The sequence below is a fragment of the Equus przewalskii genome, unplaced genomic scaffold (genome assembly GCF_037783145.1).
Source record: "Equus przewalskii isolate Varuska unplaced genomic scaffold, EquPr2 ChrUn-13, whole genome shotgun sequence".
NCBI classification, from domain to species: domain Eukaryota; kingdom Metazoa; phylum Chordata; class Mammalia; order Perissodactyla; family Equidae; genus Equus; species Equus przewalskii.
The window spans coordinates 600199-626657 of NW_027228750.1; the positions used below are offsets into that span (position 1 = coordinate 600199).

Consider the following 26459-nt stretch of genomic DNA (forward strand, 5'->3'; position numbering starts at 1 on the left):
TTGACCTGTGCCAAGCCATTAGGTTTTAGTACTGACCATACCCTGTAGAAGTCAGTCAGGAGCTTGAGCTGAGAATCAGCTGAAGATTTGGTAGTCTGCATTATAGTCTTCCACATCGCCACTTCTTCCCTATCTTTCAATGCCGAGTAGGTGAAAAATAAGAAGGAATGCCTCTCTCAGGTGGGTAGTCAGCACAAGGAGGAGTCCAGCATTATTTTGAGTCTTTGGCAATTGTGCTTTTAGTACTTACTGCAAAACTGAGTTCTCAGGGATATTCTATTTGATTTTTTCCTCTGCTTAAAAAAAGCTCAACTCTGTTCTATCATGGTACCAAATGTGTGCCACTGAAGTAGAGTTGGTCTCAGCTAACTTTAGATGTGGCCCTAGTAAAATGTTCACAGTTTGCAAGCCCCTGAGAGTTATGTGATATGTTGGTAGGTAATTTTGTAGAATCACAGAGTGTGACATTAGGTCCCATGAGATAGTTCTATACTCGTGCTGTGCTTGCCAGAGGACAGGGCTCTGGGCATTGCCTATTGTCATACTTCCAACAGGTGAAAGAATGAAGAGTATATTTAGAGGTAAGTGGGAAATCAAGTTATTTCCAAGAGGAATTAACTCAGTATTCCTGTTTTCAGAGTATGGCAGCCTTCAAAGCATCCCAACCCAACTACACTTTTCCTAAGGATCTCTAAACAAGGTATCTCCCGATACCACGTTCTAAGTGCTAATGATGTTCAAATTGTGAACAATGTCCATATATTTCAAATACCTTCATTTTTCCCTGCTCAGTACCCTAGGTGCTTTCTAGGGCAGGGTTTCAGGTCAGAACAAAGCATGTCTCCAAAGTCATACATTCCCGTAGCTCCTCAGAGTGGCTTAGAGTCTGTGAGACTGACCTGCTTCCTGGGTGTCTGTTTTGCACCAGAAACAAATGATCTGAAGGATTTGCTTTACTTTAGTTTCATTTATAAGAAAAGAAACCATTTAGATTTGTCCATGTTAATGTGACTATCAGATTGGCCTGATATGTTGTACCAACCACTCTTTACACATGAAAGCTCACTATAATTAATGAATTTCTCTAGCATCTTTGTGAGCCAAGAAAGCACCAGGAAGGTCTATTTACTGAATATTCAAGATGGTCCCACATGATTCACACTATGTGCATGGTGATCCAGGTATAGGTCCATCAAAGAGGAGAAATGAGATGAGCTCACCTGTGAGCTCTTCTGTTCCTCATTTCTTCACCAAGTCCTGTATTAACTATGACTGAATTGTGTATTCATCCCCCCATGGTAAAGAATTCTATCTTCTTTCAGGTACAAGTGCCTCTGTGAAGCAGGCTGGGTTGGCATCAACTGTGAAGTGGACAAAAATGAATGTTTTTCTAACCCATGCCAAAATGGAGGAACTTGTGACAATCTGGTGAATGGATACAGGTGTACCTGCAAGAAGGGTTTCAAAGGTGCAACAAAAGTGCATATTTTTCTCTCTCTCTCTGTGCCTTTCTGTTGTTACACACAGCTTGACTCCTTTCTTCCTTTCCATTTTCTTTTTCCTGTTCATTCATATGGCAAACATCAATTGAGCACTTAGTATTTGTAAGGCAATTGGGGAATAAAAAACATAAATGTAGATATAAATTCTAGTTTCAGCCTAGCAGAGAGGTGAGCAACTGAAACAGTACTAGTTAAGGTGAGCTGCTATGATTCCACTTAAACAGCTTGGACAGGTGTTCTAATTGTCAGCCCCTTCGTGTGGGTTTGCTTCTATGATAACTCAAAAGGGATATCAGTAGTAGAATGAAAATATTGTTTTACTGTAATTATGATAGCAGTAATATCATAGGAGAATCTATGTATTCACAACCCTTCCAACAAATTCTCTTGCATAGTGAGATATTCTTAGATACATAGTCACCTATGGCCTCCTGGAAAAAATGCAGAATAGTGGGTGTTGTGTAAAATTATTTTTTGAGTTGTCCTCAATCTTCTCCTAGAAACTCATGGGAGAGAAATCGATGAATAAGTCATTGATATTTGCACTCCTCTCTCCACTTAGTCATTGATTTCCCTACTCAAAAATTGTGCCAGGCCACCGTGATACAGCAATATGTTTCAGAGTCAGGTTATCTGATTACTTAAAAATTTTCTGAGACCATTTCATCATTGATTTTCTGATATATTATATTACATTTGCAAAGAAACTTACAGATATAAAAGCACTATTATTTCTTTGTCTCTTTGAGACTTGCTGATTAATGAGCAAAATAAGATCAAAATGTAAATCCACAGCTGTACAGCTGTTGAGGAGCAGAGTACAACTTGAACCCAGACTTCTGTACTCCCAGACCATCATTTTCTTTTTTTACGGTGCTGTAGTTCCTTCATGTTAGGGCTCTGTGCCAGGCTCTAGTGAAGATGCAAAGGTGTGTAATATTTGGGTACAGTCCTATCCCCATTGATGCTTCCTTTCTTTTCTCTTTTTCATAGTGGGAGTAGATTTCATGTCTTGGATCAGGGCAGAACAGCCTTTGGACTTCAGGAAGTACTACCACATCGATGGTTGAGACTGTGTATATGAAAGAGTGGGCATAAATCAGAGGCTTTGATTAATGTATTCACAAATGTTATTCCTTGATAATTTATACTCCCTTTTTAAGCCCTGCCCACATACTTTGTATAGAAAGAGCTTGTATTTAGATACAGCAGCAGATTATTCCTTTTAATAAACTTCTTGGTCCATTGTTAAGAAATACCTTGTATTTGGAGGTGCATTAGACTTCCCAGCTGTTAGAATATACTGTTCTTCCATTCATCTTTTTGACTAATTAAGCACTATCTTTGACCAACTGACTGTATGTCAGGGGCTTGTCACTGAAATGAATGAAAAAGTGTTCCACTGGCCTGAGGAAATTAATGTGATGTCTGAGGTGTTTAATTTTTATCACTGAGGATTGCTTAGTAATTGAGGTAATGAGGAGGCTAACACAGAGGTTCACTGTTTTTGGTTTTTCCCCTTTTCTGTTTACAGGCTTTAATTGTCAGGTGAATATTGATGAATGTGCTTCAAATCCATGTCTGAACCAGGGAACCTGCTTTGATGACATAAGTGGCTACACTTGCCAATGTGTGCTACCATACACAGGTGAGACCTGCAGGTGCCGGGGCCAGGGGAGATGCTTGGTCTTGCCTTATTGTGCCAAACATCTGAGTTTCAGAGTCATGGCCTGTGGGTCAAGATGCTGTTCCAAGGAAATACACCCTGGTCACCCTTCCTGCCCTCACTGACTTGGATGTGAGCTCTGAGAAAACACTGTGGCCTCCCTAGATGCAAGTGGTGGGGAAACTCATTTGCCTTCTTTGTACTTTAGGGTTTGAAATTTTCTTTTTAGTTCTATATTATAGGCTGGAATCAATGCATAGCTGATGGTTTAGTCCCTTATTTGCATGGACCCAGTGTCTTCTTGGCCTGCCCTCTTAGTTTTAGTTTCAGTTACACAGCAACTACCACTTGTTGGTAATTTACCATGTGCCATACACTTTATGTACTTTGGGTTATTTAATCTAGTGCTCACAGTAATTCTACAAAGTAGGAGGTCCTATCGCCATTTTATACATGGAAGCTAAAGCAAAGCAAAGTTATTTGCTGAAGGTCACATAGGTAAGTGGTAGATCTGGGATTCACCCCTAAATCTCTCTGAATCTAAAGCTTGTCCTCTTAACTGCCATTCTCTCCTCACATTCAGTACCACTACGTCCCATTCAGAGAGGTTTTGCCCCTTGGACGGTGACCCCACACACCGAAGACATGGGTGTGACTTCATTTCACATCGGGTGTCTTTGTTTCAGATGGTATTTTAGGTGTGTGCTTGGACATTTCTTGTCTTTTCTCCTGCCTCATTACTGCCATCTTGTGATTGGTTGTGTTTGTGCGGCTCACTTACCTCCTTGTCATCCATTTTCTTCATCCATGAGGAACAAAAAAGAAACCTGGATGATGGCTTTGCCTGTTTCTCCAGTGTGCAGCATGCAGGCAGGAGCATGGCTGAATTCTTGCTCCTCTGGAGTCTTGGGCTGTTAATAGCGACGCTAAGCTGTTGAGAGTAGCAGAGTGGCCAAAAGCATGCCTCTGTTACCTGAAAGACTTGATACTACATTGTTACCTTTGTCCCTCTTTAGAAGAAATGTTCATGTAGGGAATGTACATTTAGCCAGCTTGGTTGATAGAGTCAAAGTTATCAGAGATCTCTAGCTGTTTCCAGACAAGGACAGTCTAAGTAATGTCATTCCATAGTAACAGTGCCGATCACATGTGTTGGTAGTGAGAAGATCATCTGTCTTAGTCCATGAAGACTGAGAATTGGTGGCTGTAAGGAGATATGAGCAGGTGTCACCATGCTCAGTCACAGTATAGGCTTATCTGAGCATGACTTAGGTGTACAACTCATCTTGAAAATACTTATTTTGTCTTCATGCTACTCAGATACTATAAAAATATTTGGACTATATGCTAGCTATTGGTTTTTCTTCAGATAAGGATCCCAATAAAAGAATTTGCTGCATGTGAACTTTGGGAATTATATTAAACTTAAAGCTTACGCAGATTAGAATTTCAGGGCTATTGAGTTTGGCCATCATGAAAGGAACTAAGCAGCATCACCTTCCCCATGAGCCACTATATCTGATCAGACATGTGAAAAACTGGTTGGGGATATCAGTGAAAATTTGTGATAGTATTTTTTTTTCTTTCTACAAAGTTTTCTGATAAAATTTAAAATTGAGTTAGTTGTAACTTGACTTTAAAAACCTCATATTCCTTTTAATAAAAGCATTCTTTTAATATTTTTTTGCTGGAAGCTTATATTCTGTATACTAAGGCAAGAAATATTTGTGGGCAGATGTCCATGGCATGTTGTTGATGTTGGTATAAGGAGGCAGTCAGAATTTCTTCACAGTTTCCCACCTCTAATGGCCTTCTGATCAACCCCATCACCTTCTGGAGCAGGCCAGCAGAGGTCATGAGGAGTAGGAGGCTGTGTTGCTTCTTCCCTGCTCACGTGAAGGAGGATATGTGTGGCTGAGCTTCTGAGTACCCCTGAATCTTAGCTATGGAGATGCAGAAACCATCACTCCCTCAATGATGCAAGCATCCGCATCAGTGTAACCGCTCATGATAACACGAAGATGACAGCAACCCAGCAGCTGTTGAGCACTCACTCTATGTGCCAGGCTCTGTGCTAATAAGGACTTTGTAAGCATTTTTTCATTTAATCTTCAAAAACGCTCTGTGAGTTACATATCATCCTAATTCCCATTTTACTTATGTGGAAGGCCCAGGGAAGATAAATAACTTGTCTGAAGTCACACAGGAATCAAGTCAGAGCCAAGACTCAAAGGACCTTAGGTCTCTCAGATTCCAAGCTCTTAACCACTACCGTAGACTTGAATTTGGAGAGCATACTTTAATATAGGATTTGGGGAAATTTCCTTGACTAGTTCTCCATCATAAACTTTATCATTTGCTTTATAGGCAAGAACTGTCAGACTGTATTGGCTCCCTGTTCCCCAAATCCTTGTGAGAATGCTGCTGTTTGCAAAGAGGCACCAAATTTTGAGAGTTACACCTGCCTGTGTGCTCCTGGCTGGCAAGGTAATACCACAAGAGTGGAGAAACCAAGATCTTTAAACAAAGTGGTCATGTCATCAGATAACATGAAAGACCCTAGTCTTCTGAGGCCTGTCCATCTTTGTCAAGAACACAGACCTTGTACAGAAACTGGAATGCCTTAGAAAGCATTTCCATTTTTCGTGTCTTTGGGGCCCCCTAGTGGCTGGAAGATTCCAACCTGAGTCCGAAACCATGATGTTCTACAGGGAATTTTAGCTCCTGGGCAGCAACTTGGCAGGGCACAGAAGCCGTAAGGGACTTGCCAAAGCAGGAGACCAACCAAAATATCCATGGAGTAGCCCCATCCATCCCAGCTGAAGCTCAGGCCTCACAGAAATATCTATGGGAGGCAGCTTCCAAAGACTGGACCATTCATTGCCCCTGTGTTGTAGGTCAGCGGTGTACAATTGACATTGATGAGTGTGTCTCCAAGCCTTGCATGAACCATGGTCTCTGCCATAATACCCAGGGCAGCTACATGTGCGAGTGTCCTCCAGGCTTCAGTGGCATGGACTGTGAGGAGGACATCGATGACTGCCTTGCCAGTAAGTATGCCAGCCAGCTCCTAAACCCCCTGAGGGAGAGGAGAACACCCAGGGAGCACAGAAGAGCTCAGTGAGGCAGCTGCCTCTCAGTGCTGAGATGGGCCATCCTAATAGTTTATCATGTCTTTAATATTAGTATTTTAATAATCTTTTTGAAGCTAGTGGCTTTAGGGGTTGAGGCAATGCAATCTCTTTTAAGCATTCTCGTACTTACTGTTTTTCTACACTGACAAAGTGGGGACAAGGCTATGATTCCTTTTTTTTTAAGCAGGTCTATTGAGTTTGAGTTATTTTTAACATGCAATACACTGTCAATATTTTAAATCTATAATTCAACAAGTTTTGACATATGACAACTGAAACCGTCATTCAGGGTAACAAACATATCTATGCCCCTGGAAGTATTCTCATCTCTTTTGTAGTTTAACCCTCCTTTTCACCTGCCTGTCCAGGCAACCAGAGATCTACCTCTGTCACCATAGCTTTGTTGACAAGTTTTACAGTTTTGTATAAATGGAATCAGATAATGCAAACTCTTCTTTTGGGAGAGGGAAGGAATATGACTTCTTTCATTCAGCATGTTATTTGAGGCTCACCTATGTTGTGTGTATTAATAGTTCATTCTGTTTTATTGCTAAGTAGTATTCGATTGGTTAGATATATTACCATTCACTAGTGGGCCAGTTGGCTTTTTTACAGTTTTGGGTGTTACAAATAAAGCTGCTGTGAATGAGTCTGTGAATATATGATTTCATTTCTTTTGAGTAAATGTCTAGGAGTGGAATATCTAGGAGTGGAATAGATGAATTATGTGGTAGGTATGTTAAACTTTTTACAAAATTGCCAAATGTTTTCCAAGGTGATTGTACCATTTTCATTCCCACAAGCATTATATGAAAGTTCCAGTTGAATTACATCCTCAGGAACACTTGGTATGATTACACATTTTAATTTTAGCCATTCTAGTGGGTATATGTGGTATTTCACTGTGTTTTTAACTTGCATTTCCCTATTTATTAATGATGTTGAACATCTTTTCACATGCTTATTGGCCAGTTGTATATCTTACTTGGTGTAGTGTCTATTCAAATCTTCTGCCCATTTGAAAAATTGGATTGTCATATTTTTGAGTGGAAAGAATTCTTTATATTCTAGATACAAATGCTGTGTCAGATATTTGCTTTAAAACTATTTTCTCCCAATCTGTAGCTTCTGTTTTGGTTTTCTTTTGAAGAGGAAGAGTTTAGTTTTGATGAAATTTAATATATTTATGATTTTCTTTCATAGTTCATGCTTCTTGTGTCTTATTTAACAAATTTTTGCCTAACTCAGGATCACTGGGGTTTATATCTTTTGATTTCTTCTAAAAGTTTAATACTTTTAGCACTCACCTTTAGGACCATGATCTATTTTGCATTAATTTTTACATATAGCATGAGTTTTAAAGGTTTTAAATATTAATTTTGGTGTGTAATTTTGCTAAACTTATTATTCTAGATTAGTTTAGGTTCTAGTTTAGTTTAGATAGCTACGATTTTCTTACAGAAACAATTATGTTATCTCTAAATAAATAAGATTGGTGTGCCTTTTATTTCTTTTTAAATCTGTATACCTTTTATTCATTTTTCTTGCATTATCGCACTGGCTGAGACCTTTAGTAGATGCAGAATAGAAGTGGTGAGAGAAAGCCAGTCTTGTCTTGTTCTTGATTGTAAGAGAAAAGTATGTAGCCTTCTACTATTAAGTATGATGTTACCTATAGGTTTCTTGGTAGATGCCTTCTATCAATTTGAGGAATTTACCATGTACTACTGGTTTTCTGAGAGTTTCTTTCTTTTTATAATGAATGAACTTTTATTTTTTTCAAATGACTTTTTCTGTCTGTTGAGGTGGTAATACCATTCACTTTGCTCTTTTAACATAAGTGAGTTATATTCATTGATTTTCAAATGTTAAACAAATCTTAAATTTCTGGGATAAATTTTACTTGGTCATGATGTATTATCTTTCTTATATATTATTGGATGTGATTTCCTGAAATTTTGTTAAGAACTTTTGTATCTATGTTTGTGAGGGATATCATTCTCCAGTTTTCTTGTACTTTATTTGTATGATTTTGATAAGAGAGCAATGCCACCCTCATAGAAGAAATTGGGAAGTGTTCTCTTTCTATTTTCTGGAAGAGTTTGTGTAGAATTGGTATTATTTCTACTAAACATCTAGGCCTGAAATTTTATTTCTGGGAAGATTTTTAACTATAAATTTAATTTCTTTAATAGATACAGTATTATTCAGGGTATCTATTTCTTTTTTATTGAGCTTTGGTAATTTTTTATCTTTCAAGGAATGAGTTTTACTTTAAGTTGTCAGAATTATTGGCATAGGTCATGCATAATATTCCTTTATTGTACTTTTAATGTCTATAAGATATCTGGTATTTGTACCTTCTCTCTTTTTTTTCTGATTCCTCTGGGTAGAAGGTTATTGATTTTAGTGATCTTTTTAGCAAACTCATTTTTAGTTTCATGATTTTCCTCTATTGTTCTACTGTTTTCTATTTCATTGATTTCTACCCTTTATTCTTTTCATTGCTTACTTTGGGTTTAGTTTGCTGTTCTTTTTCTAGTTTCTTAAGATAGAAACTTAGATCATTAATTTTACTTATTTCTACTTTTTTTTAACATAAGCATTTAATGCTATATATTTTTGCTAAAAACACTGATTTAGCTGTATTTCGAAAATTTTTTTGTCATGTTTTTTCTTTCAGCTCAAAATATTATCTAATTTCCATTTTGATTTGTTCTTTGACTCATAGATTATTTAGAGGTGTTTTCTTTAGTTTCCAAATATCTTTTATTGCTGATTCCTTCCAGATAGCTTCTAGTTTAATTACATTGTGGTCAGAGAACATACTTTGCATGATCTGAATTATTTTAAATTTTTAAAGAATGTCTTATGGCCCACTGTATGGTCTGTTTTGGTAAATGTTCTGTGTGCACTTGAAAAAAAAAGTCTATTTTGCTGTTTTTTGGTGGAGTGTTCTGTAAATGTTATTAATTCCAATTGGCTTACAGTATTTTTAGGTCTTCTATACTCTCCCATATTTTCTCACTACTTATTCTATCAATTATTGACAGAGGGATTTTGGAATTTCCCACTATCATTGTGTATTTGTCTGTTTCTACTTGCAATTCTATCAGTTTTTGCGTAGTGTTTTGAAGCTCTGATATTAAGTACATAACCGTTTAGGATTGTTATGTCCTCTTGAAGAATTGAGTCTTGGCTTTGAAATGACCTTCTCTACCCCTTGTAGTATCCCTACCTCTGAAGTCTATGTTGCATCATATTAATGTAGCTATTCTAGCTTTCTTTCGATTATTGTTAGGGTGTATACTTTTTCATCCTTTTACTTCAGGCCTGTCTGTGTCTTTAAAGTAGATTTCTTGTAGAGAGCATATATTGGGTCTTGCTTTTTTTCTCTGACATGACAATGTCTGGCTTCTAATTGAGGTGTTTATACATTTAAATTTAATGTTATTTTTGATGTAAATGAGTTCAGTATTTTCCATCTTGTTGTTTACTTTGTCTTGGTCCTTTTTGTCTATTTCCATTTCCCTCTTTTTTTGCCTTCTTTAGAATAATTGAGTATTTTTTGTGATTACTGTTATTTCTCCACTGGCATATTAGCCATATCTTTTATGTGTCTATGTGATTGTTGGGTTTTCAGTATGCAACTTTAACTCATCAAAATTTACCTTCAATTATATGATGTTGTATAGAGGATAAGAGCCTTACAGCAGCATGCTTGCATTTATACTCCTCTCTGTTCTCTTGTTGTCATATAATATCTGTATTGTAAACCCCCCAAAATATGATTTTTGCTTTAAATGGTCAATTAATTTCTCAAGAAATTTAAAAAATAATTTAAAAGTCTGTATATTTATCTACGTATGTGTAGTTCTTGATGTTTTTCAGTCTTTTGTGTAGATCTGCATTTCCATCAGGTATCATTTTCCTTGTCTGAAGAAATTCCTTTAATATTTCTTGTAGTGCTTATCTCCTAGTGATTAGTTCTTTCTGCTTTTGTGTGTCTGAAAGGTTTTTATTTTGCCTTAGTTTTCAAAGATATTTTCATAGGGAGCAGAATTCTAAGTTGATTTTTCTCTCCAGCACTTTAAAATTATCCTTCTACTGTTTTCTTCCTTGCATTATTTCTGAGGAGAAATTGGCTATATCCTTTTATTTGTTTTTTTATATGTTATTTTCTCTCCTTAAATATTTTTTAAGATATTCTCTTTCCACTAACTTTTATGTTACCTGGTATAGTGTTCTTCATGTTTCTTCTGTTTGGGGCTCATTGATCTTTTTGGATATATGGGTCCAAATTTGGAAAATATTCAACCATTATTTGGAAAATATTTACTTTTTCAAAACTTTTTTGCCCTTCTTTACAACTTTCATTATACATTTTTTACGTTACTTGAAATTGTCCCTCTGTCCACTAATGCTCTATTTTACTTAACTTTTTAGAATTTTTTCTTCAGTGTTTCACTTTATATCATCTTGTTATTTGAAGATATATTTGCTATATTTTGCTATATTTTCAAGTTCACTAATCATTTCCTCTGTAGTGTTTTCTTTGTTGTTAATCCCATCTAGTATATTTTTTCCCCTCAGATATTGTATTTTTATCTCTAGAAGTTGGATTTGAGTCTTTCTTGTAACCTTATCTTTCTTCTTGTCATATTTGTACTTTCTTCACCTTCTTGAACATATGGAGTACATATATATGTATAAATGTTTTTTTTTTTGTCATTTATTATGAACATATGGAGTATATATATATATTTTTTTTTTTTTTTTGAAGATTGGCACCTGAGCTAACAACTGTTGCCAATCTTTTTTTTTCTTTCTTTATGGTTTTTTCTCCCTAAATCTCCCCAGTACATAGCTATATATTTTAGTTGCGGGTCCCTCCAGCTGTGGCACGTGGGACGTTGCCTCAGCGTGGCCTGACAAGCGGTGCCACATCCGCACCCAGGATCCAAACCAGCGAAACCCTGGGCCACTGCAGCGGAGCACAGAAACTTAACCACTCAGCCACAGGGCCGGCCCCTGGAGTATATTTATTATAGTTGTTTTATTTTCCTCACACTAATTCTACCATATGGGAAATTCCTGGGTCTGTTTCTATTGATGATTTTTTTCCTCATCATGAGTTGAATTTCCTGCTTCTTTGCCTGCCTGGTGATTTTTGATTGGATGCTAGATTAAAACAAACAAAAGAAAAACCTTTGAAGTATTTTTAAGCTTTGTTTAATGATTATTTGGAAACAGTTTGGTCCTTTTGAGTCTTTTCTTCAAGATTTGTTAGGTGGGTCCGGATCAGCCTTTAGCTCAGGGCTAAAATGACTCCCTACTGAGACAGCATTCTATGAGGACCCTACTCAGTGCTGCACCTGTCAGGAGGTCTTTTCATCCTGAGTGGCATAAACACAAGCTATTCTCAGTAGGGATTGTTCTGCCTACTTCCTTCTGGTGATTATTTCCCCAGCTTCAATAGTTTCATCATATGCCTGTGATGTACTCATACTTACCAGTACCCAGTTACTTGTGTGGTGATTAAATCATTAAACTTTAAATGAGGTTATCATAATGCATTAAGAATAATGGCACCTTAATTCACGGCATATATAATTTCAGATCATCATCTAAACGGCACCAAAGTAGGTCCTGGCCCTGCCAAGATAAATAAAACTCAGTCCTTACATTCATGAAACTCATAGTCTGTTAGGAAAGAAAGACATCTAGACAAATAATGTCAACGTTATGTGACAAATAATGAAAAAAACATGTCCAAGTTATAATTGATGGAGAAATTTAAGAGAGTGAGATCCAACTATTTGGATTCCTGTCCCACATTAATCAATATCAGTCAAAATTTCCAGTATTTTAAGATTTTTCCTATTTAAAGTAGGACTAGCAATATTTGCAATTAGTTTAAAATAATTCAGTAAATTATGGTGAGTTTCCTGAAAGGAGCTATGGAAATTACAGTAACTGTGTACCGTGTATTGTGGGTAAGAAGTGATAATGTGATTTTTTACCATTGGTCCACTGTAGATTGCAGATGAGCCTTAGAATGAAATTAGCCTAATAGATGAATAGGTACATTACGTATCCCTCTTATACAATAGGGGCCACTTTACCCACCTGGTGTTTAGTTTTCTTTTTATGTTTATGACCTGTCTTTGCAATTATGTTTTAAAGTCCTTAAGAGCAGGAGCTACATCTTGTTTTTCTTGTTCTGATTTATATGCCATATGTTGCAGAGGACCGTGCCCTGAGAGTAGCTCAAAAGTTGTTGATTACGTGTTGTGAGTGTAAAGTGTTCTAAGATTGAGCTATGTAATATTTGAAATGAAAAAAACTTTGTTTCTGGGGCCAGCCCATTGGCACAGTGGTTAAGTGCGCACGTTCTGCTTTGGCGGCCTCAGGTTTGCCGATTGGGATCCTGGGTGCAGACATGGCACCGCTTGGCACGCCATGCTGTGGTATGCATCCCACATATAAAGTAGAGGAAGGTGGGCATGGATATTAGCTCAGAGCCAGTCTTCCTCAGCAAAAAGAGGAGGATTGGCAGCAGTTAGCTCAGGGCTAATCTTCCTCAAAAAAAAAAACAAAAAACAAAACAAAAAATCCCCTTTGTTTCCTACTTCTACCTAAATCTGAAAAACAAAAAAATGGAAAAGAAAGGAAAGACGGGAGGGAAAAGAAAGGAAAGAAAGATCAATCGGCACAGGGGGCTGAATAATATATATTCTGTCCTACCCCACCCACTCCACCACCACATACACTTTTTGAAAATCTTTATTGATATTTCTGAGATTTTGTGTGTTGGGGGCACATATTTGATTTGCAAACATGTAGGGGACCAATGCATGTTTTATCACTCTTAATTTTCCAAAACTCTTAGTGGTGTATGTAAACTTGATTTCAGTTATCAAACAGCCAAGTGTTATTACATTCATTTTCGTAAATGGAGGAGTCAGGACAAAATAGACTTAAAAATACAGGTACAGAAAAATCAGAATTATTACTGTTCTTAGTGTGACTCAGTTCAGGTCACTCACCTTTATGAGTCTAAGATTAAATTGAAGCGACTGTTCGGAGCTCTCATTCTTGTGTGTAATGGCTTAGATCCTTGCCAGAATGGAGGTTCCTGTGTAGATGGAGTGAATACTTTCTCCTGCCTGTGCCTTCCGGGCTTCATTGGGGATAAATGTCAGACAGACATGAATGAGTGTCTGAGCGAACCCTGTAAGAATGGAGGGACCTGCTCCGACTATGTCAGCAGTTATACTTGCAAGTGCCAGGCGGGATTTGATGGAATCCACTGTGAGAACAACATCGACGAGTGCACTGAGAGGTGAGCAACCTATGCGGTCAGGCACCAGTGTCTTATGGAAAAAGGGAAAAAGGGGAGGAAACTACAGAGCACACTACTCGGGCTGTGGGGCAGGGATCAGTCATCCACTTAGGTCCCATTCTGCCATCATCTCCTATTGCCAGGTGCTTGATTCCTTTTAGACATGTAGTTAGCTGGTCAAAGGTCAGAGGTTGAAAAGCCTAGTAAGTTGAATCATCATTTATTTCTTCCTTAGGGAACAGAGGGAGCTATAAGTTTTCTCTTTGTCTCTTGTTCATTTCAGTTGATAATTTAAAAATTCCTATTTCTTTGCAGATTTGTCATCACTATGTAAGTGATTTCTAGGAGATTTATGTCTTTTTTTTATTATCAACAAGTTCTGTTTCTCTTTCAAAGAAATCTAGATTCAAGAGCTATTTATTTAGCACTTTCCTTATAAATTAAATTGACTTTGAAATACACTACATGGAAAACTACAGAAAGCATTCCTGGGTAAAACCTGGAAACCTTCACTTTCTCTAGGAAGCTCTAATAAGCTCAGCCTTTTAAATCCTCCTCTAAACTTTTTGGTTGTGGGAAGGAAGCTGGGACTCAGTCTAATTGGCACCCAATCTAGTTTGGAAAAAGGTAAAATTTGCCAGATGTAGGAGTTTGGGGTGCTCAGGAGTATTTGCCTCTGTAATGTCTTAAATTCCAAGAACCTTACTTTTGTAAGGAGCAGGTCAGAGGAACAGATTGCACAGCCAGTGTTGCTCTCCCTGTTTGTTTCTTAGCTCCTGTTTCAATGGCGGCACATGTGTTGATGGGATTAACTCCTTCTCTTGTTTGTGCCCTGTGGGCTTCACTGGCTCCTTCTGCCTCCATGAGATCAATGAATGCAACTCTCACCCCTGCCTGAATGAAGGAAGATGTGTCGATGGCCTGGGTACCTACCGCTGCATCTGCTCCTTGGGCTACACTGGGAAAAACTGTCAGGTAATTAAATTCCATCCCACTCACTCAGCTCTCTCCGAGTAGCTGAGGGTTACATCTATTCTTTTCTAGGCAGAATAAGCCCCTCCTAAAAGAGAAGACTGTGGGTCTCAGGGATGCCCCTGAGATCAATCTGGATAACTTCTTAATAGCTGGTGGATTCCGAAATGGTGACACTGGCAAGATTATACGGGTTAACAAACATAAGATTGTTGTAACAGACTAACCAAGAACTGCAGAAAAATACATGTGGAAAATAAGCACATAAATATCAGGGGCTGCCCTGGTGGCATAGTGGATAAGTTCGTGTGCTCTACTTTGGTGGCCTGGGGTTTGCAGGTTTGGATGCCAGGTATGGACCCAGCACCGATCATCAAGCTACACTGTGGCGGCATCCCACATAAAATAGAGGAAGATTGGCGCAGATGTTAGCTCAGTGACAATATTCCTCACACACACACAGAAATATCACTTACATTGGAAATGCAAAATGGGAAATAAAAAACAAGCAAAATAAAATCTTTAAAGGTCAGATACAACATGTAAGGGGATAATAGTAATAATTATCATATCTTGCAATATTGTAACATTTTCAAAACCAAGCTATTCACATATCTTTTAAATTCAAATATGTATAAACGTACAGTTTCCTAGACTCTTAGGATGGAAGGACCCCTCAGAGCCACCTAGTCTAGCCTTTCATTTCATGGAAGAAGAAACTGAGTTCCAGAGGTACAAAGTAACTTTTCCAAGGTTGCATACCAAACAGCATTGTGTTTAATTTTATGCGACTTTGCCTCTTAAACAATAATAGAATAACAGAACTCCAAAGAATTTAGGAATAAATGGCCAAATTTAATCAGCCTTACAGGGTGCACTCCAATAAGGCTTCGGCTATATTGGATATCTGCATGTTAAACAGCTTTTTGCTGATTCTGAGGATCAGGAAGACATTTTTCATTGGGCTCCTGCTTATTCTCAGTGTGAGACTACAAGTGCTGGGGGAGCACTCTCCCATTCCCCCCAGCCCCTCCTTTCACAAACAGTCTGTGTGGCGAATGTGGCCCTCTTCTCCAGTGGGGCCAAGCCACCACATGTGAGTTATGGAGAAAGTGCTCATCTGCTTGCACTCTCTGCCTTGTGTTTTTCATGAGCTTGATTTTTCTTCCCTCAAAATAAGTTCTTCGACAGTGTTTAGGTTTGTTAATAGACTTTAAGTCCTTTTACCCATGTTCACTACAGACAGATTTGATCACGACCCAGGTGGATTCCTCACATGGGATCAGCACAGGGAGTTATAGGCCTGTCCGACAGCTTGAACTCTTTCTTTCTAGCCCTGAGGGTGGCCAGATATCTTGACATAATCATGATACAGAGAATAACTTAAGCTATTAGGCTCCTTTAAATTCTTAAACCTCTGTGTAAGAACTTTTCAAATAGCAGAGCCAAGAGGATTAGACTATATAAGATGATTAGATTACCTGGGAGCACTGGATCTCATCTAAGGCTTGGATGAGAGCTTTTTTTTTTTTTTGATGAATTAGTGTGCTGCTTTCTTTTGATTTCATAGAATGCAGTGTAACTTAGTTTCTTCATTTCTGGATTTGGATGTTGATGTATGTGTATGCCTCTGTTTCAGACCCTGGTGAACCTTTGTAGTCGGTCTCCATGTAAAAACCAAGGTACTTGCATTCAGGAAAAAGCAGAGTCCCGGTGCCTGTGTCCGTCTGGATGGGCTGGTGCTTACTGTGACGTGCCCAATGTCTCCTGTGAGGTGGCGGCCGACCGCAGAGGTGAGCTCTGCCCGCGAAGGGTCATTCCCTGAAGTACTGACTGACCAGCGGCATTTGAGGGCACGAATTACCACTGTGGATGAGAGAGAAGGGCAGACAGTAGTGGATGGGCAAGACCCTGGAGAAAAAGGATCTGAGACAGAAGGTGATAGGGCAGAGGAATGGATTTAGAGATTCCAAAAAGAAATATATTCGAAATGAAACGAAGGCATATTCCACTTTCAGGGCTTGTCTCTTTTCAATACAAATCTGGTACTGAGGGTCGTGAACTAGATAAGAATAAAATTTGATGTGTCAACAGGCTTAGATTAGTTTGCATGTTAGTTGGTCTGAACCTGATGTGTTGTGTACTCTTCTGTGATGTTTCTTCCTCCACTGGGTTTCCAGGGGTACCCGTTGACCGCTTGTGTCAGCACTCAGGCATCTGTATCAGTGCTGGCAACTCGCATCACTGCCAGTGCCCTCTAGGCTACACAGGGAGCTACTGTGAGGAGCAGCTCAATGAGTGCTCGTCCAATCCCTGCCAGCACGGAGCCACCTGCAGCGACTTCATTGGCGGATACAGATGTGAGGTGAGTAGGATGAGTGGGCAGAAGTCAGAGACCTCCCAGAAGATGGTGCAACTATTGTGAACACTAGCATATTGAACTTAGCTGCTTATGTCTTATTTTTACAATTTATATATATATATATATATATTTGTTCCAATCACCATTACAGTGTTTACTAATCACTGTTTCTTTCAGTCCCCCTGTACAATAAGTTAACATAGCTCCAGTCAGATATTTTTTAGAGGTCTAGAACTGCCTCATTTCCACAGGGTTGCCTCCAGGATTCAGAGCTAACATTTACTACCAGAATGCATTTCACAGGCCCACCCAGACCAGTGGCACCTGTTACTTCCCTGAATAGCAGCTGAGATAGGAGAAGCCACTTTGAGGAATGTTCCTTTGACCTGTGTCATCTTTGTATATAGTCATTCATCAATCAACTAATGTTTGTTAGCCTGTTCCCTGTAGCCTCATACTAAGTGTTACATGTGTATATTTGGGGAAGTGTGTGTCTTTTAAGGAGCATGTCACTGTCTTCTTAATGTTTGGGCCGACAATGGTTAGAGCAAGATGTTAACAAAACACCAGAGATGAGAATTTGTTATCAATTCAAGTCACCAAGCAACACTGAGAAAAGCTCTGCTTCTCTATGTCTCATAAATGAGCCAAAGATGGCCTCTGTATTTTGTCCCCTAGGTTATTTATTTCTTCGCAGCAGGCTGAGGCCTGTTAGCTCAAAAGCTGCTGACACCAAACTCAAATGTTTACACATCCACTTGTTTTAAACATAGCCCTAATAAGCAGATTTTTAGCCATTTAGAGCCTGCCTGCTTTGTATATTCTGCAAAACTGTACCCCAAATCTGCTAGGCATAGATAAGATAAGCCCCAGGACATAAAAGACCCCAAGCCACTGCTGCCCTTCAGAGCTCTCTGGCCTGGCTGCTGAGTGACATCACCAAACATGTAAGCCCCCTCCCTGTGACCACTTTCCCCCCTGAGTTCACTTGCCTTCCTCTCCTCACCCTCCTCCCCGGCTCCAGACGACCTCATGCTGTGAGGGACTTCCCCCATATGCAGACCTGTCAAAGCATTGCCCAAATAAAGCCTTCATGGTCAATATCATCTTCCTTGCTCAGCCCTTGAACCCCTACATCTGCTATAGCCAGCTAGCCCACCTCCCCTGCCCTCAACCCTATCTCAACCATTTTCCCACTTATACATGTAGTGTCCTGAATCTGGAGATCAGTAAATGCAATGTCTTTACGACCATCTACACATACCATTTGACTGAGTCATAGGGTCTTCATCACATACAAAGGAATGCATATTTTAAAGATGGGAAAACCTGTACACAGGAGGCACAGAAGTTTTGCACAGGGGTCAGATCTGAAATATTCCTCAGAATGTTTAGTCCTTGCCTTCCCTTTAAAGTGGCTTTTTCAGCTGGAAGAGTTAAGTGCCTGTGAGCTGCAAGGTGCCCCTGCACAGGATGATGAGTGGGGCGTGTGGCGATGCCAGAGAAGCACACAAGAGCTGGATGGGCGTGGGGGAGAGGGTGGCAGTAACATTCCAGATATCATTTGTTCTCATGGTCTGTTTCCAACAACGCTCCAATATTTCTTATCCTTTTTGTTTGCTCCTGACAGTGTGTCCCAGGATATCAGGGTGTCAATTGTGAGTATGAAGTGGATGAGTGCCAGAATCAGCCATGCCAGAATGGAGGCACGTGTATCGACCTTGTGAACCATTTCAAGTGCTCCTGCCCACCAGGCACTCAGGGTATGAAGTCAGCCTCAGCTGTCCTCTGTCCAGGGCGTCTCTAAGTCATAAATCCATATTCAGTGTTGAGGGAGTTTTAAAAAATCAAGTGTTTAGTTCTGAATCCTGGTAATTCAAGCCATTTTATTCTCTCATCTCTTGCCTAACTCTGATGTTCTGACTTTTGTTCTCAGTTCTGTCTGGTTGTGTTGACATATTATGTTCCGTGAAACACAAAATGTGGAAATGATATAATGTTGCAACAAAATTTGCCTGGTTAGCAAGATTTCTTGGTACTTCAAGGGAAAACAGCTCAGTGGCCTTCTGCATAAATAATTCACATTTACCAGCTTATGTATTTTTTTAAGCATGCCAAGTCTTGCCTCCATAAGGTGGGAGAACAAATGAAATGAAAACATTTACCTATTTTCATAAGCCCAGGAGAGGAGACTGTTGGCCAAAGGCTGTAACTAAGAATTGCAGTAAGGCTGCATGACATGCAACCCTAGACTGTGGATGGTGGGGCCACCATACTACTATGGGCATTGCTCTGCTTCCAAACAACCTCAGGAAAGAGCTGGGAGTGTTGGTTGTTAGAGGAGATGTAGCTATATTGGTACCTGCTCTGAGCAGTCTGTGGAAAGAAATGTAAGAGGCCACCCACGGTGGTGGAAAATTCATTCTCAGTGTCAAGGAGAGTAGAATGTCAGGGAAGTAGTTATACCGTCGTAGACATTTGTCTCAGTGGATTTTGAGAATTTAGCTTACTTGAGTTCAGAATCTGACTAAAGCAAGATAGAAGAGTACCCCAGTAGCAGGCTAGTTATTGAGCAATGAGGTTAAAGGGAAAGAGAAAACTAAGCAGAAACAGCCTTCAAATATTTGAAGATTTGTCCTGTGAAAAGGAGAGTTGTTCTCTGCTCTAGAAATCAATAGTTGAAAGAAAAGTAGAAGTGAATTTCGTTTCATTATTAGTTTGTTCATGTGAATAACTGTACTGTTTAGGACAAGCTGCAATTTTAGTGGTAGCAAATTAGGCCTCAAATCTCAGTGGCTTGACAAACAACATCGTTTTTTGTTGTTGTTGTTACCCATAGTCTGAGTGTGTTGGGCTACCTCTCTCTGTGTTTTAGAAGTGTGATTTGAAGCTCTTGGCCTCTAAGGCCTCCACAGCAGGGGAAAAGAGACAGACTTGTAGGGTCATGTAGCACCTTTCACATCCTCTGTCTGGAAGTGACACCCTCACTATTGCTTATAGTATATATATTGACCGAAATTAGTAAAACGGTCTCAACCTGATCCAAGGGTGACTGGGAAATGTGGGAGAGCACATGGATTTTCATTGAACACTAAAATCTCTGCTATCCCATAAACTTTTTATTGATTATAGAGATATGGACCATCTCTAGATTGGTCTAGAATGGACCATCTCATAAAGCAACAAAATTTCTCTCTTCTGACCATTTGCTAAGGATGGTTTAAACAATGGTTTTGCTATTATTATTGACAGTCTTTTTCTTTCAGCACTTTAAACATGTCATCCCACTGCTTTTTGACTTCTGTGTCTTTTTAAATGAGAAATCAACTGTTAACCTTATTGAGGATCCCTTGTACATGATAGATTGCTTCTTTCCTGGTATTTTCAAAATTCTCTCTGTCTTTATCTTTTGACAGTTTGGTTATGATGTGTGTAGATGTGGATCACTTTGAGTTTTTCATACTTAGGATTCATTGAGTTATTATACTACGTGTGCTTGGTTACATATGTGGAGTGCTAGTTCTCTCTCCTGGCTTGACTTCTCTGGCCATTGGTGAACATTGGAGACTCTCAAGTCCCATGATCTCATGGTGAGAGTTAGCACAATGATTGTTTTTATTCCTGTTCTCCTGAACTTTGGATCTTGGTCTGGGCATGCCTCCAGTTCCCAGGTCAAGGGCTCACTATAACATTTCTGCCTTCCCTCCTACTTTGCTTCAGGCTGAGGGTGAGCTCCTTCTGACTGGATAAGTCTGTCGTTACTGCTGGTTCCATTCTGATGGGAGGATAAGGCGTCTATGTTAATTTGCTAGCAGACCTTAAATACCAAATATTCTATGAGAGTGGGAGCACATACTGATTTTGTTTATTTTTGCTTTCTTGTTTTTGATTTAGTTTGTAAATAGGTGATATATGCACATGGTCCAGAATTTTACACACACACACACTTGCACAAACACAAGTAGAAAAAGCGTACAGTGAAAAGTCTCCTTCCCACCCCTCTACTCCCGTACCTAGTTCTCTCTCCCACAAACAAGTAACCACCGCTTTTTTTTTATATCTTTCTAGAGTTTTTTTAATGTATCCTCCAGAGTTTCTTTATGTATATAGAAGCCAAATAGAAAGATTATTTTATTTACCCCAATTCTTACTCTGAAGATAGAATATTAAACACAGTCTTTTGCACTTGTTTTTTTAAAGTTAATTGGAGTTATTTTCATATCAAAATATAGAACTGCCTTAATTTGTTGTGGTCCTGCAGAATTCCCTTTTATGGGCATACAATATTTTACTTAACCAGTGCCCTAGTGATAGAAATTTGGGTAGTCCTGCATGTATATAAGTGTATTGTAGAATAAATTTTCAGAAATTCAATTGCTAGGTTAAAGAATATGTTTATTTGTAATTTTGATTGATATTGCTGAATTGCAATGTATGAGCATACTGGCTTCTCACTATGGATGAACATATTCTCATTTAAGAGTCATTTGGTTTTCCTTTTTCTATGGTTTTTCTGTTTATATCTTTGTCCTTTTTTTCCCATTACGTTGTTGTTCTTAATATTTTGCAGAGGTTAGCTGTCTATAATACAAAATGTAAATATATTCCCAATATATTGCTTTTTGCTTTTCTTTTTGGTGATTTTTTTAATGCAGAGCTTTTTATTTATTTTCTTTTTTATTTTTATTTTTTGTGTGAGTAAGATTGTCCCTGAGCTAACATCTGTTGCCAATTTTCCTCTTTTTGCTTGAGGAAGATTGTCAATGAGCTAACATCTGTGTCAGTCTTCCTCTGTTTTATGTGGGATGCCACCCCAGCATGGCTTGACAAGTGGTGTAGGTCTGCACCCAGAATCCAAACCTGCAAATCCCCAGCCGCTGAAGTGGAGCACACAAACTTAACCACTGGGCCAGGCCCCAGAGCTTTTTATTTTTAGTCAAGTTGAATTTATTAACCTTTTTAATGGCTTCTGGATTTTGAGTCCTAGTCAGCAACACCTTCCTCTGTAAGATTAGAAGGGAATTCTCCCATATTTTCTTCAAGTACTAGAATACTGAAGCACATTTTCCAGATGGCTACTGATTTTTCCCAACACAATTTACTGAATATTTGATCTTTGATAGAATAATTTGAACTGGCACTTTAATCAAATTCTAAATTCCCATGTGTATTTGAGTGTTTTTCTGGACTTTCTTTTTTGTTCTATTAATTTAGCAATACCACTCTGTTTTAATTATTATGGATCTTCTTTTTCCGGGTTTTCCAGGCTATGGGTATAGTTTATTTTTCCATACAATTTTAGAATCAGATTGTCTGTTAAAAAATTCTGTTGGTGTATTTTGTTGGGGTCACATTAAGTTGATAAATTTGTATAGAGAAAACTGACATCTTTCTGATGAGGAATCTACCTAACCAAATCATAGTGTCTTTTCATTTATTCAAATCTCCTTTTGTGCCTTTCAGGAATATTTTAAAGTTTTCATATAGGTGTAGTACATTTCTTATTAAGATCATTCCTATTTTATCTTTTGCTATTCCTATTGAAAATGAGGCCTTTTCTTACATTTTTCTTTTTCTTTTTTAATAGTCTTGCTTATATTAGTGTATGCTACAAATGCAAGTGGTAGGAATACAGAACTGTTTTCCTTTCTTTTGTAATTTTTTGAATTAATCATAGAATCATTTCTATAATAGTGATTGATTTCTTTAGCTTCTTAAAAATATTTACAGATATTCATACTAGATGGTGCATTTACATCTACAGTATATTGAATGAATTCTGTTGTAAATGGAATAAGCTTTGAGCTCTCAACAGGATATTTTCCCTCTATTTTTTTTAAAAATAAGACACTAGTGCACTGCCACTATTTTACAGGAAAAAAACACAATGGATATAAAACTTAAAAAAATATATCACTCAAATTTAGTTCCAATTCTTACCAATATTTCTACGTATTTGTAATCTATGATTTCTTGTTATATTCTCTTTTCAACTGTTTTTATATTTTGAATTAAAATGGATAAATTAATGAAAAAGTGCTGAGTCTCTCTTGAGCTCTAGTGTTTTGTCTCTCGGTTGGGACAAACAGTACCAGCTGCTCCACAGGAGGTGGCTTCATTGGTTGTGTGAGAGAGTCCATGAGAAGCTCTACGCATATCCTTTCCTTTGCTCTTACTGGTCGCCAAGAGGATGGCAGCTGTCATGGATCAAGAGTGTGCTTTGCCCTGCCTGACCTAACAGGTCCCACCACAGACTGAGGAGTATAACCTGATTAATTGTGCAAGTGCCAACCAGGGTGGCTCTCCCTGCTGGAAAGCAGTGTTCCCAGGGTTGTCATAATGCTCTCTCTCCTCTCTTCCCTCCAGGCCTGCTTTGTGAAGACAACATTGACGACTGTGCTGGGGGTCCCCACTGTCTTCATGGTGGTCAGTGTGTGGATAGGATTGGGGGCTACAGTTGTCGCTGCTTGCCTGGCTTTGCCGGAGAGCGGTGTGAGGGGGACATCAATGAGTGCCTCTCCAGCCCCTGCAGCTCTGAGGGCAGCTTGGACTGCATACAGCTCATCAACGACTACCTGTGTGTCTGCCACAGGGCCTTCACCGGTGAGAGCCCCTCCAGCCTCTCCAGCCACTCTGCCTCCGAGGGGGCTTTCAGTGAGGAAGTGGGGCCCTGTATACACGTCCTAGACCCAAGTGAAGCTTTTCATTATATGTGAAAACCTAGACCAGCTTAATTCACGGGCCCAATTTTTTCTTACGTCTATGCTCCATGGATGTTATGATCAATCTCTACCTTTTCTTTTTCCTGAGAGACACTTTTTCTTTTGTTATACATTGATTGTATCATACTGGAGCAGAAATATAAAAAAAGAAATAGAATGCTGAGGGTAGTTGAGCAAAATAACATTTTTTAATTGTGGCAAAATACACACAACATAAAGTTTGCCATCTTGGCCATTTTAAAATATACTATTCAGTGGTATTATGCACGTTCACATTGTTGTGCTACCATCACCACCATCCATCCACAGAACTCTTTTTATCTGAGCAAAATAGCATCTTGTTTTCAAGAAGCTTACATCTAACTCTGCCTTCTTTGGCATCTAGTGACTTGAGTTTCTGGGTAGTTGCTGCCACTGTGACCTTCTTTCCAACTCTGGGACCCAGAGAGACTTAGGATCTTCTAGGGTGCTTAAGGGGAGTAGGTCCAAATTTGGGTGTGTTAAATCAAAAATCAGTTGATGAGGGTCTGGACTTTCTCAGGCTTCTTTTTTTTCATCACAGATCATAACGATGACCAACTCCTGCTTCAGAGTAGGAGCTTTACCACGGGCGCTCACTAGTTACTTCTGGAGAAGGGCAGCTCGGTGACCTTTTGGGACTAAAATAGTTGTTTGTATCTAAATGTGGTAGTATCATCAGATGCTCAGATTAGAAATCTGTCTTGCGTTTCTGGGGTCATTCCAAATCTTATACTGTAGTAGTATTCCTTGGGAGTCAGATAATAGGTTGCAGTAGTCTACGAATAATTTGGCAAGTTGGACTCTGCTACATTCTGAGCCCATCTGCAAACTTCCTTCCTTCCAATTTTAAAGCTATGTTACCTTTAAGAATTTTGGAATTTTATAAAGATTGGAAGGGCTTTTGCAATATGGAAGATGCCTGGATGGAATATCAAAAGAGAAACAATCCATTATGAATATCATACCTATTGAGGCAGTGCTGGACAGAAAGAGTTTGAACAATCTGTCTACAGTCTCATATTAGCCACGATGTGCTTGGGAAGCCAGAGAGGCAAAGCTGGCTTCTGGTCCTTTCACTGCCTCAGAGGCTTCCTTTATCTGGAAACACTGACAAGTACTTACCAAGAAAGAGGGCACACATGAAGGAAGGAATGGAGACCACCTTGAAGTAGGGTCCCACAGCCAGGAAGTAGTGTTTGTGCATTTCCCATGTTTGTGAATGAAAAAAAAAATCCCTTGAGCTCCCTGATTGTAATTATTGTGGGATGCTGATGCTGAGATGAAGATCGAGGGACCGTTGGTCTCTGACCGTGTGTCCATGTGATACCTGCTCTTGGTTAGGGGCTGCTGCTGTGCTTGGAAGAGACAAACATCTGTAACTCTTGCCTATTAATTCTGGTTGGCCAAAATTATTACTATTTTAATTTCCTTTTTCAAGCTGCCTCTTTCCTTCTAATTGACTATAAGCCAGATGAGGCCCATCTCCTGCTATGTGCCAAGAGGGCCCAGCTGTGCCTCCATGTCTCCCCCATGATTTCAGTTGCTTAATTTACTTTGTGTTGGAGCAGTGGCCTCTATATGCCTTCTATTTTAGAACTGTTTCTAGAGAAAATTAACTCTGGGAAAATTAAACTGTATTTTAAAGCAGTACCAGTCAGGTTACAGAAAGGCTAGAAAATGATTGAAAAGAGAAGTTACAGATGAAAATTTTCTATAAGCTGTAAATCATCATTTAGATGTCTTGGCCTGGAGTAGCCTCTCCTATGAAGTAGATGATGTTAACAAAGTAGAGTGAAAGTTTTGCTAAGTGTTCTTTGACTTGTGAAAGGTAAAGTGCCTTAAAAAAACCTGAGGCATCATTTTTGGTGAGATTAGAGTCGTTTTTCACATCCATCCTGTTTGGGGATGTATGCCATGTGTCCTTATTGCATAGGTGAGAGAGATGAGGAACTGGCCTGAGCCAGTGATGGGTCAATCATGTGGAGATCCGGTCTGTGTTTCCTTCATCTTATGCTCACTTAGGCTGAGAACTGAACCCTCACACCTCTTGCTCCATCTCTAATCCTCTGGCTAGTTCACAATCCAGCAGTGTTCTGTTCGGTAGCTTGTAGTTCCTACTTCTGCCTTTTGAAACTCCTTTTCATCTTCTGCTTTGAGGTCGTCACTGTGAAACTTTCATCGATGTGTGTCCCCAGATGCCTTGCCTTAATGGAGGCACTTGTGCTGTGGCCAGCAACATGCCTGATGGTTTCATTTGTCGTTGTCCCCCGGTAAGTGCTGTGTTGCATGGTTAAGGAGCATGCTCTCTTTCACACAGTCTGTGACAAAGCTGAAATTAAACCTGGTTTTTTAAAGCTCCATGGGGAACTTTCTGGTTGGGGAGATTTCTTAATTTTATCTCTTTCAGAAGAAAGTGCTTAGGTTTTCCATGTAAAGCTGTTAAGATACTCCCAGAAACAGTGAGCTCCCTAATCTGTGACTGTCAGTCTTCAGAAGCACCAAGGAAAAACCACAACAAGTTGTGGAATGTTCCCTTGAAAACAGGACTACTGTCTGACTTCTGAGTCCTATGCTGGAGGGTGGTCTTGCTGCCCAGACTGGGGTAGAGTTGCTTACATTCCTTAGCAGCAACTATTTGGGAGCAAGATGTTTCTTAAACTAGAAGGAAGCCTAGTTTTAGCCACTTGCTGGCAAACTCTTTTGCCACTGCCAGAGGCTAAAACCTCCCTAGAGCA

The 26459-nt window shown here is 39.2% G+C and overlaps 1 protein-coding gene across 2 annotated transcripts in view; it reads left to right on the top strand.

The window, feature by feature from the left end:
* The window catches only part of NOTCH2 (notch receptor 2), a 153773-nt gene that overhangs the window by 112775 nt on the left and 14539 nt on the right, over positions 1–26459 (top strand). For both annotated transcript variants that reach the window (XM_070607719.1, XM_070607720.1), the window contains exons 14-24: positions 1323–1468; positions 3037–3150; positions 5536–5655; positions 6066–6218; positions 13419–13647; positions 14421–14622; positions 16259–16412; positions 16800–16984; positions 18612–18744; positions 23348–23584; positions 25882–25994. In XM_070607719.1, coding sequence (XP_070463820.1) covers positions 1323–1468; positions 3037–3150; positions 5536–5655; positions 6066–6218; positions 13419–13647; positions 14421–14622; positions 16259–16412; positions 16800–16984; positions 18612–18744; positions 23348–23584; positions 25882–25994 — 1786 coding nt within the window. The remainder of the gene's footprint in view (positions 1–1322; positions 1469–3036; positions 3151–5535; positions 5656–6065; positions 6219–13418; positions 13648–14420; positions 14623–16258; positions 16413–16799; positions 16985–18611; positions 18745–23347; positions 23585–25881; positions 25995–26459) is intronic.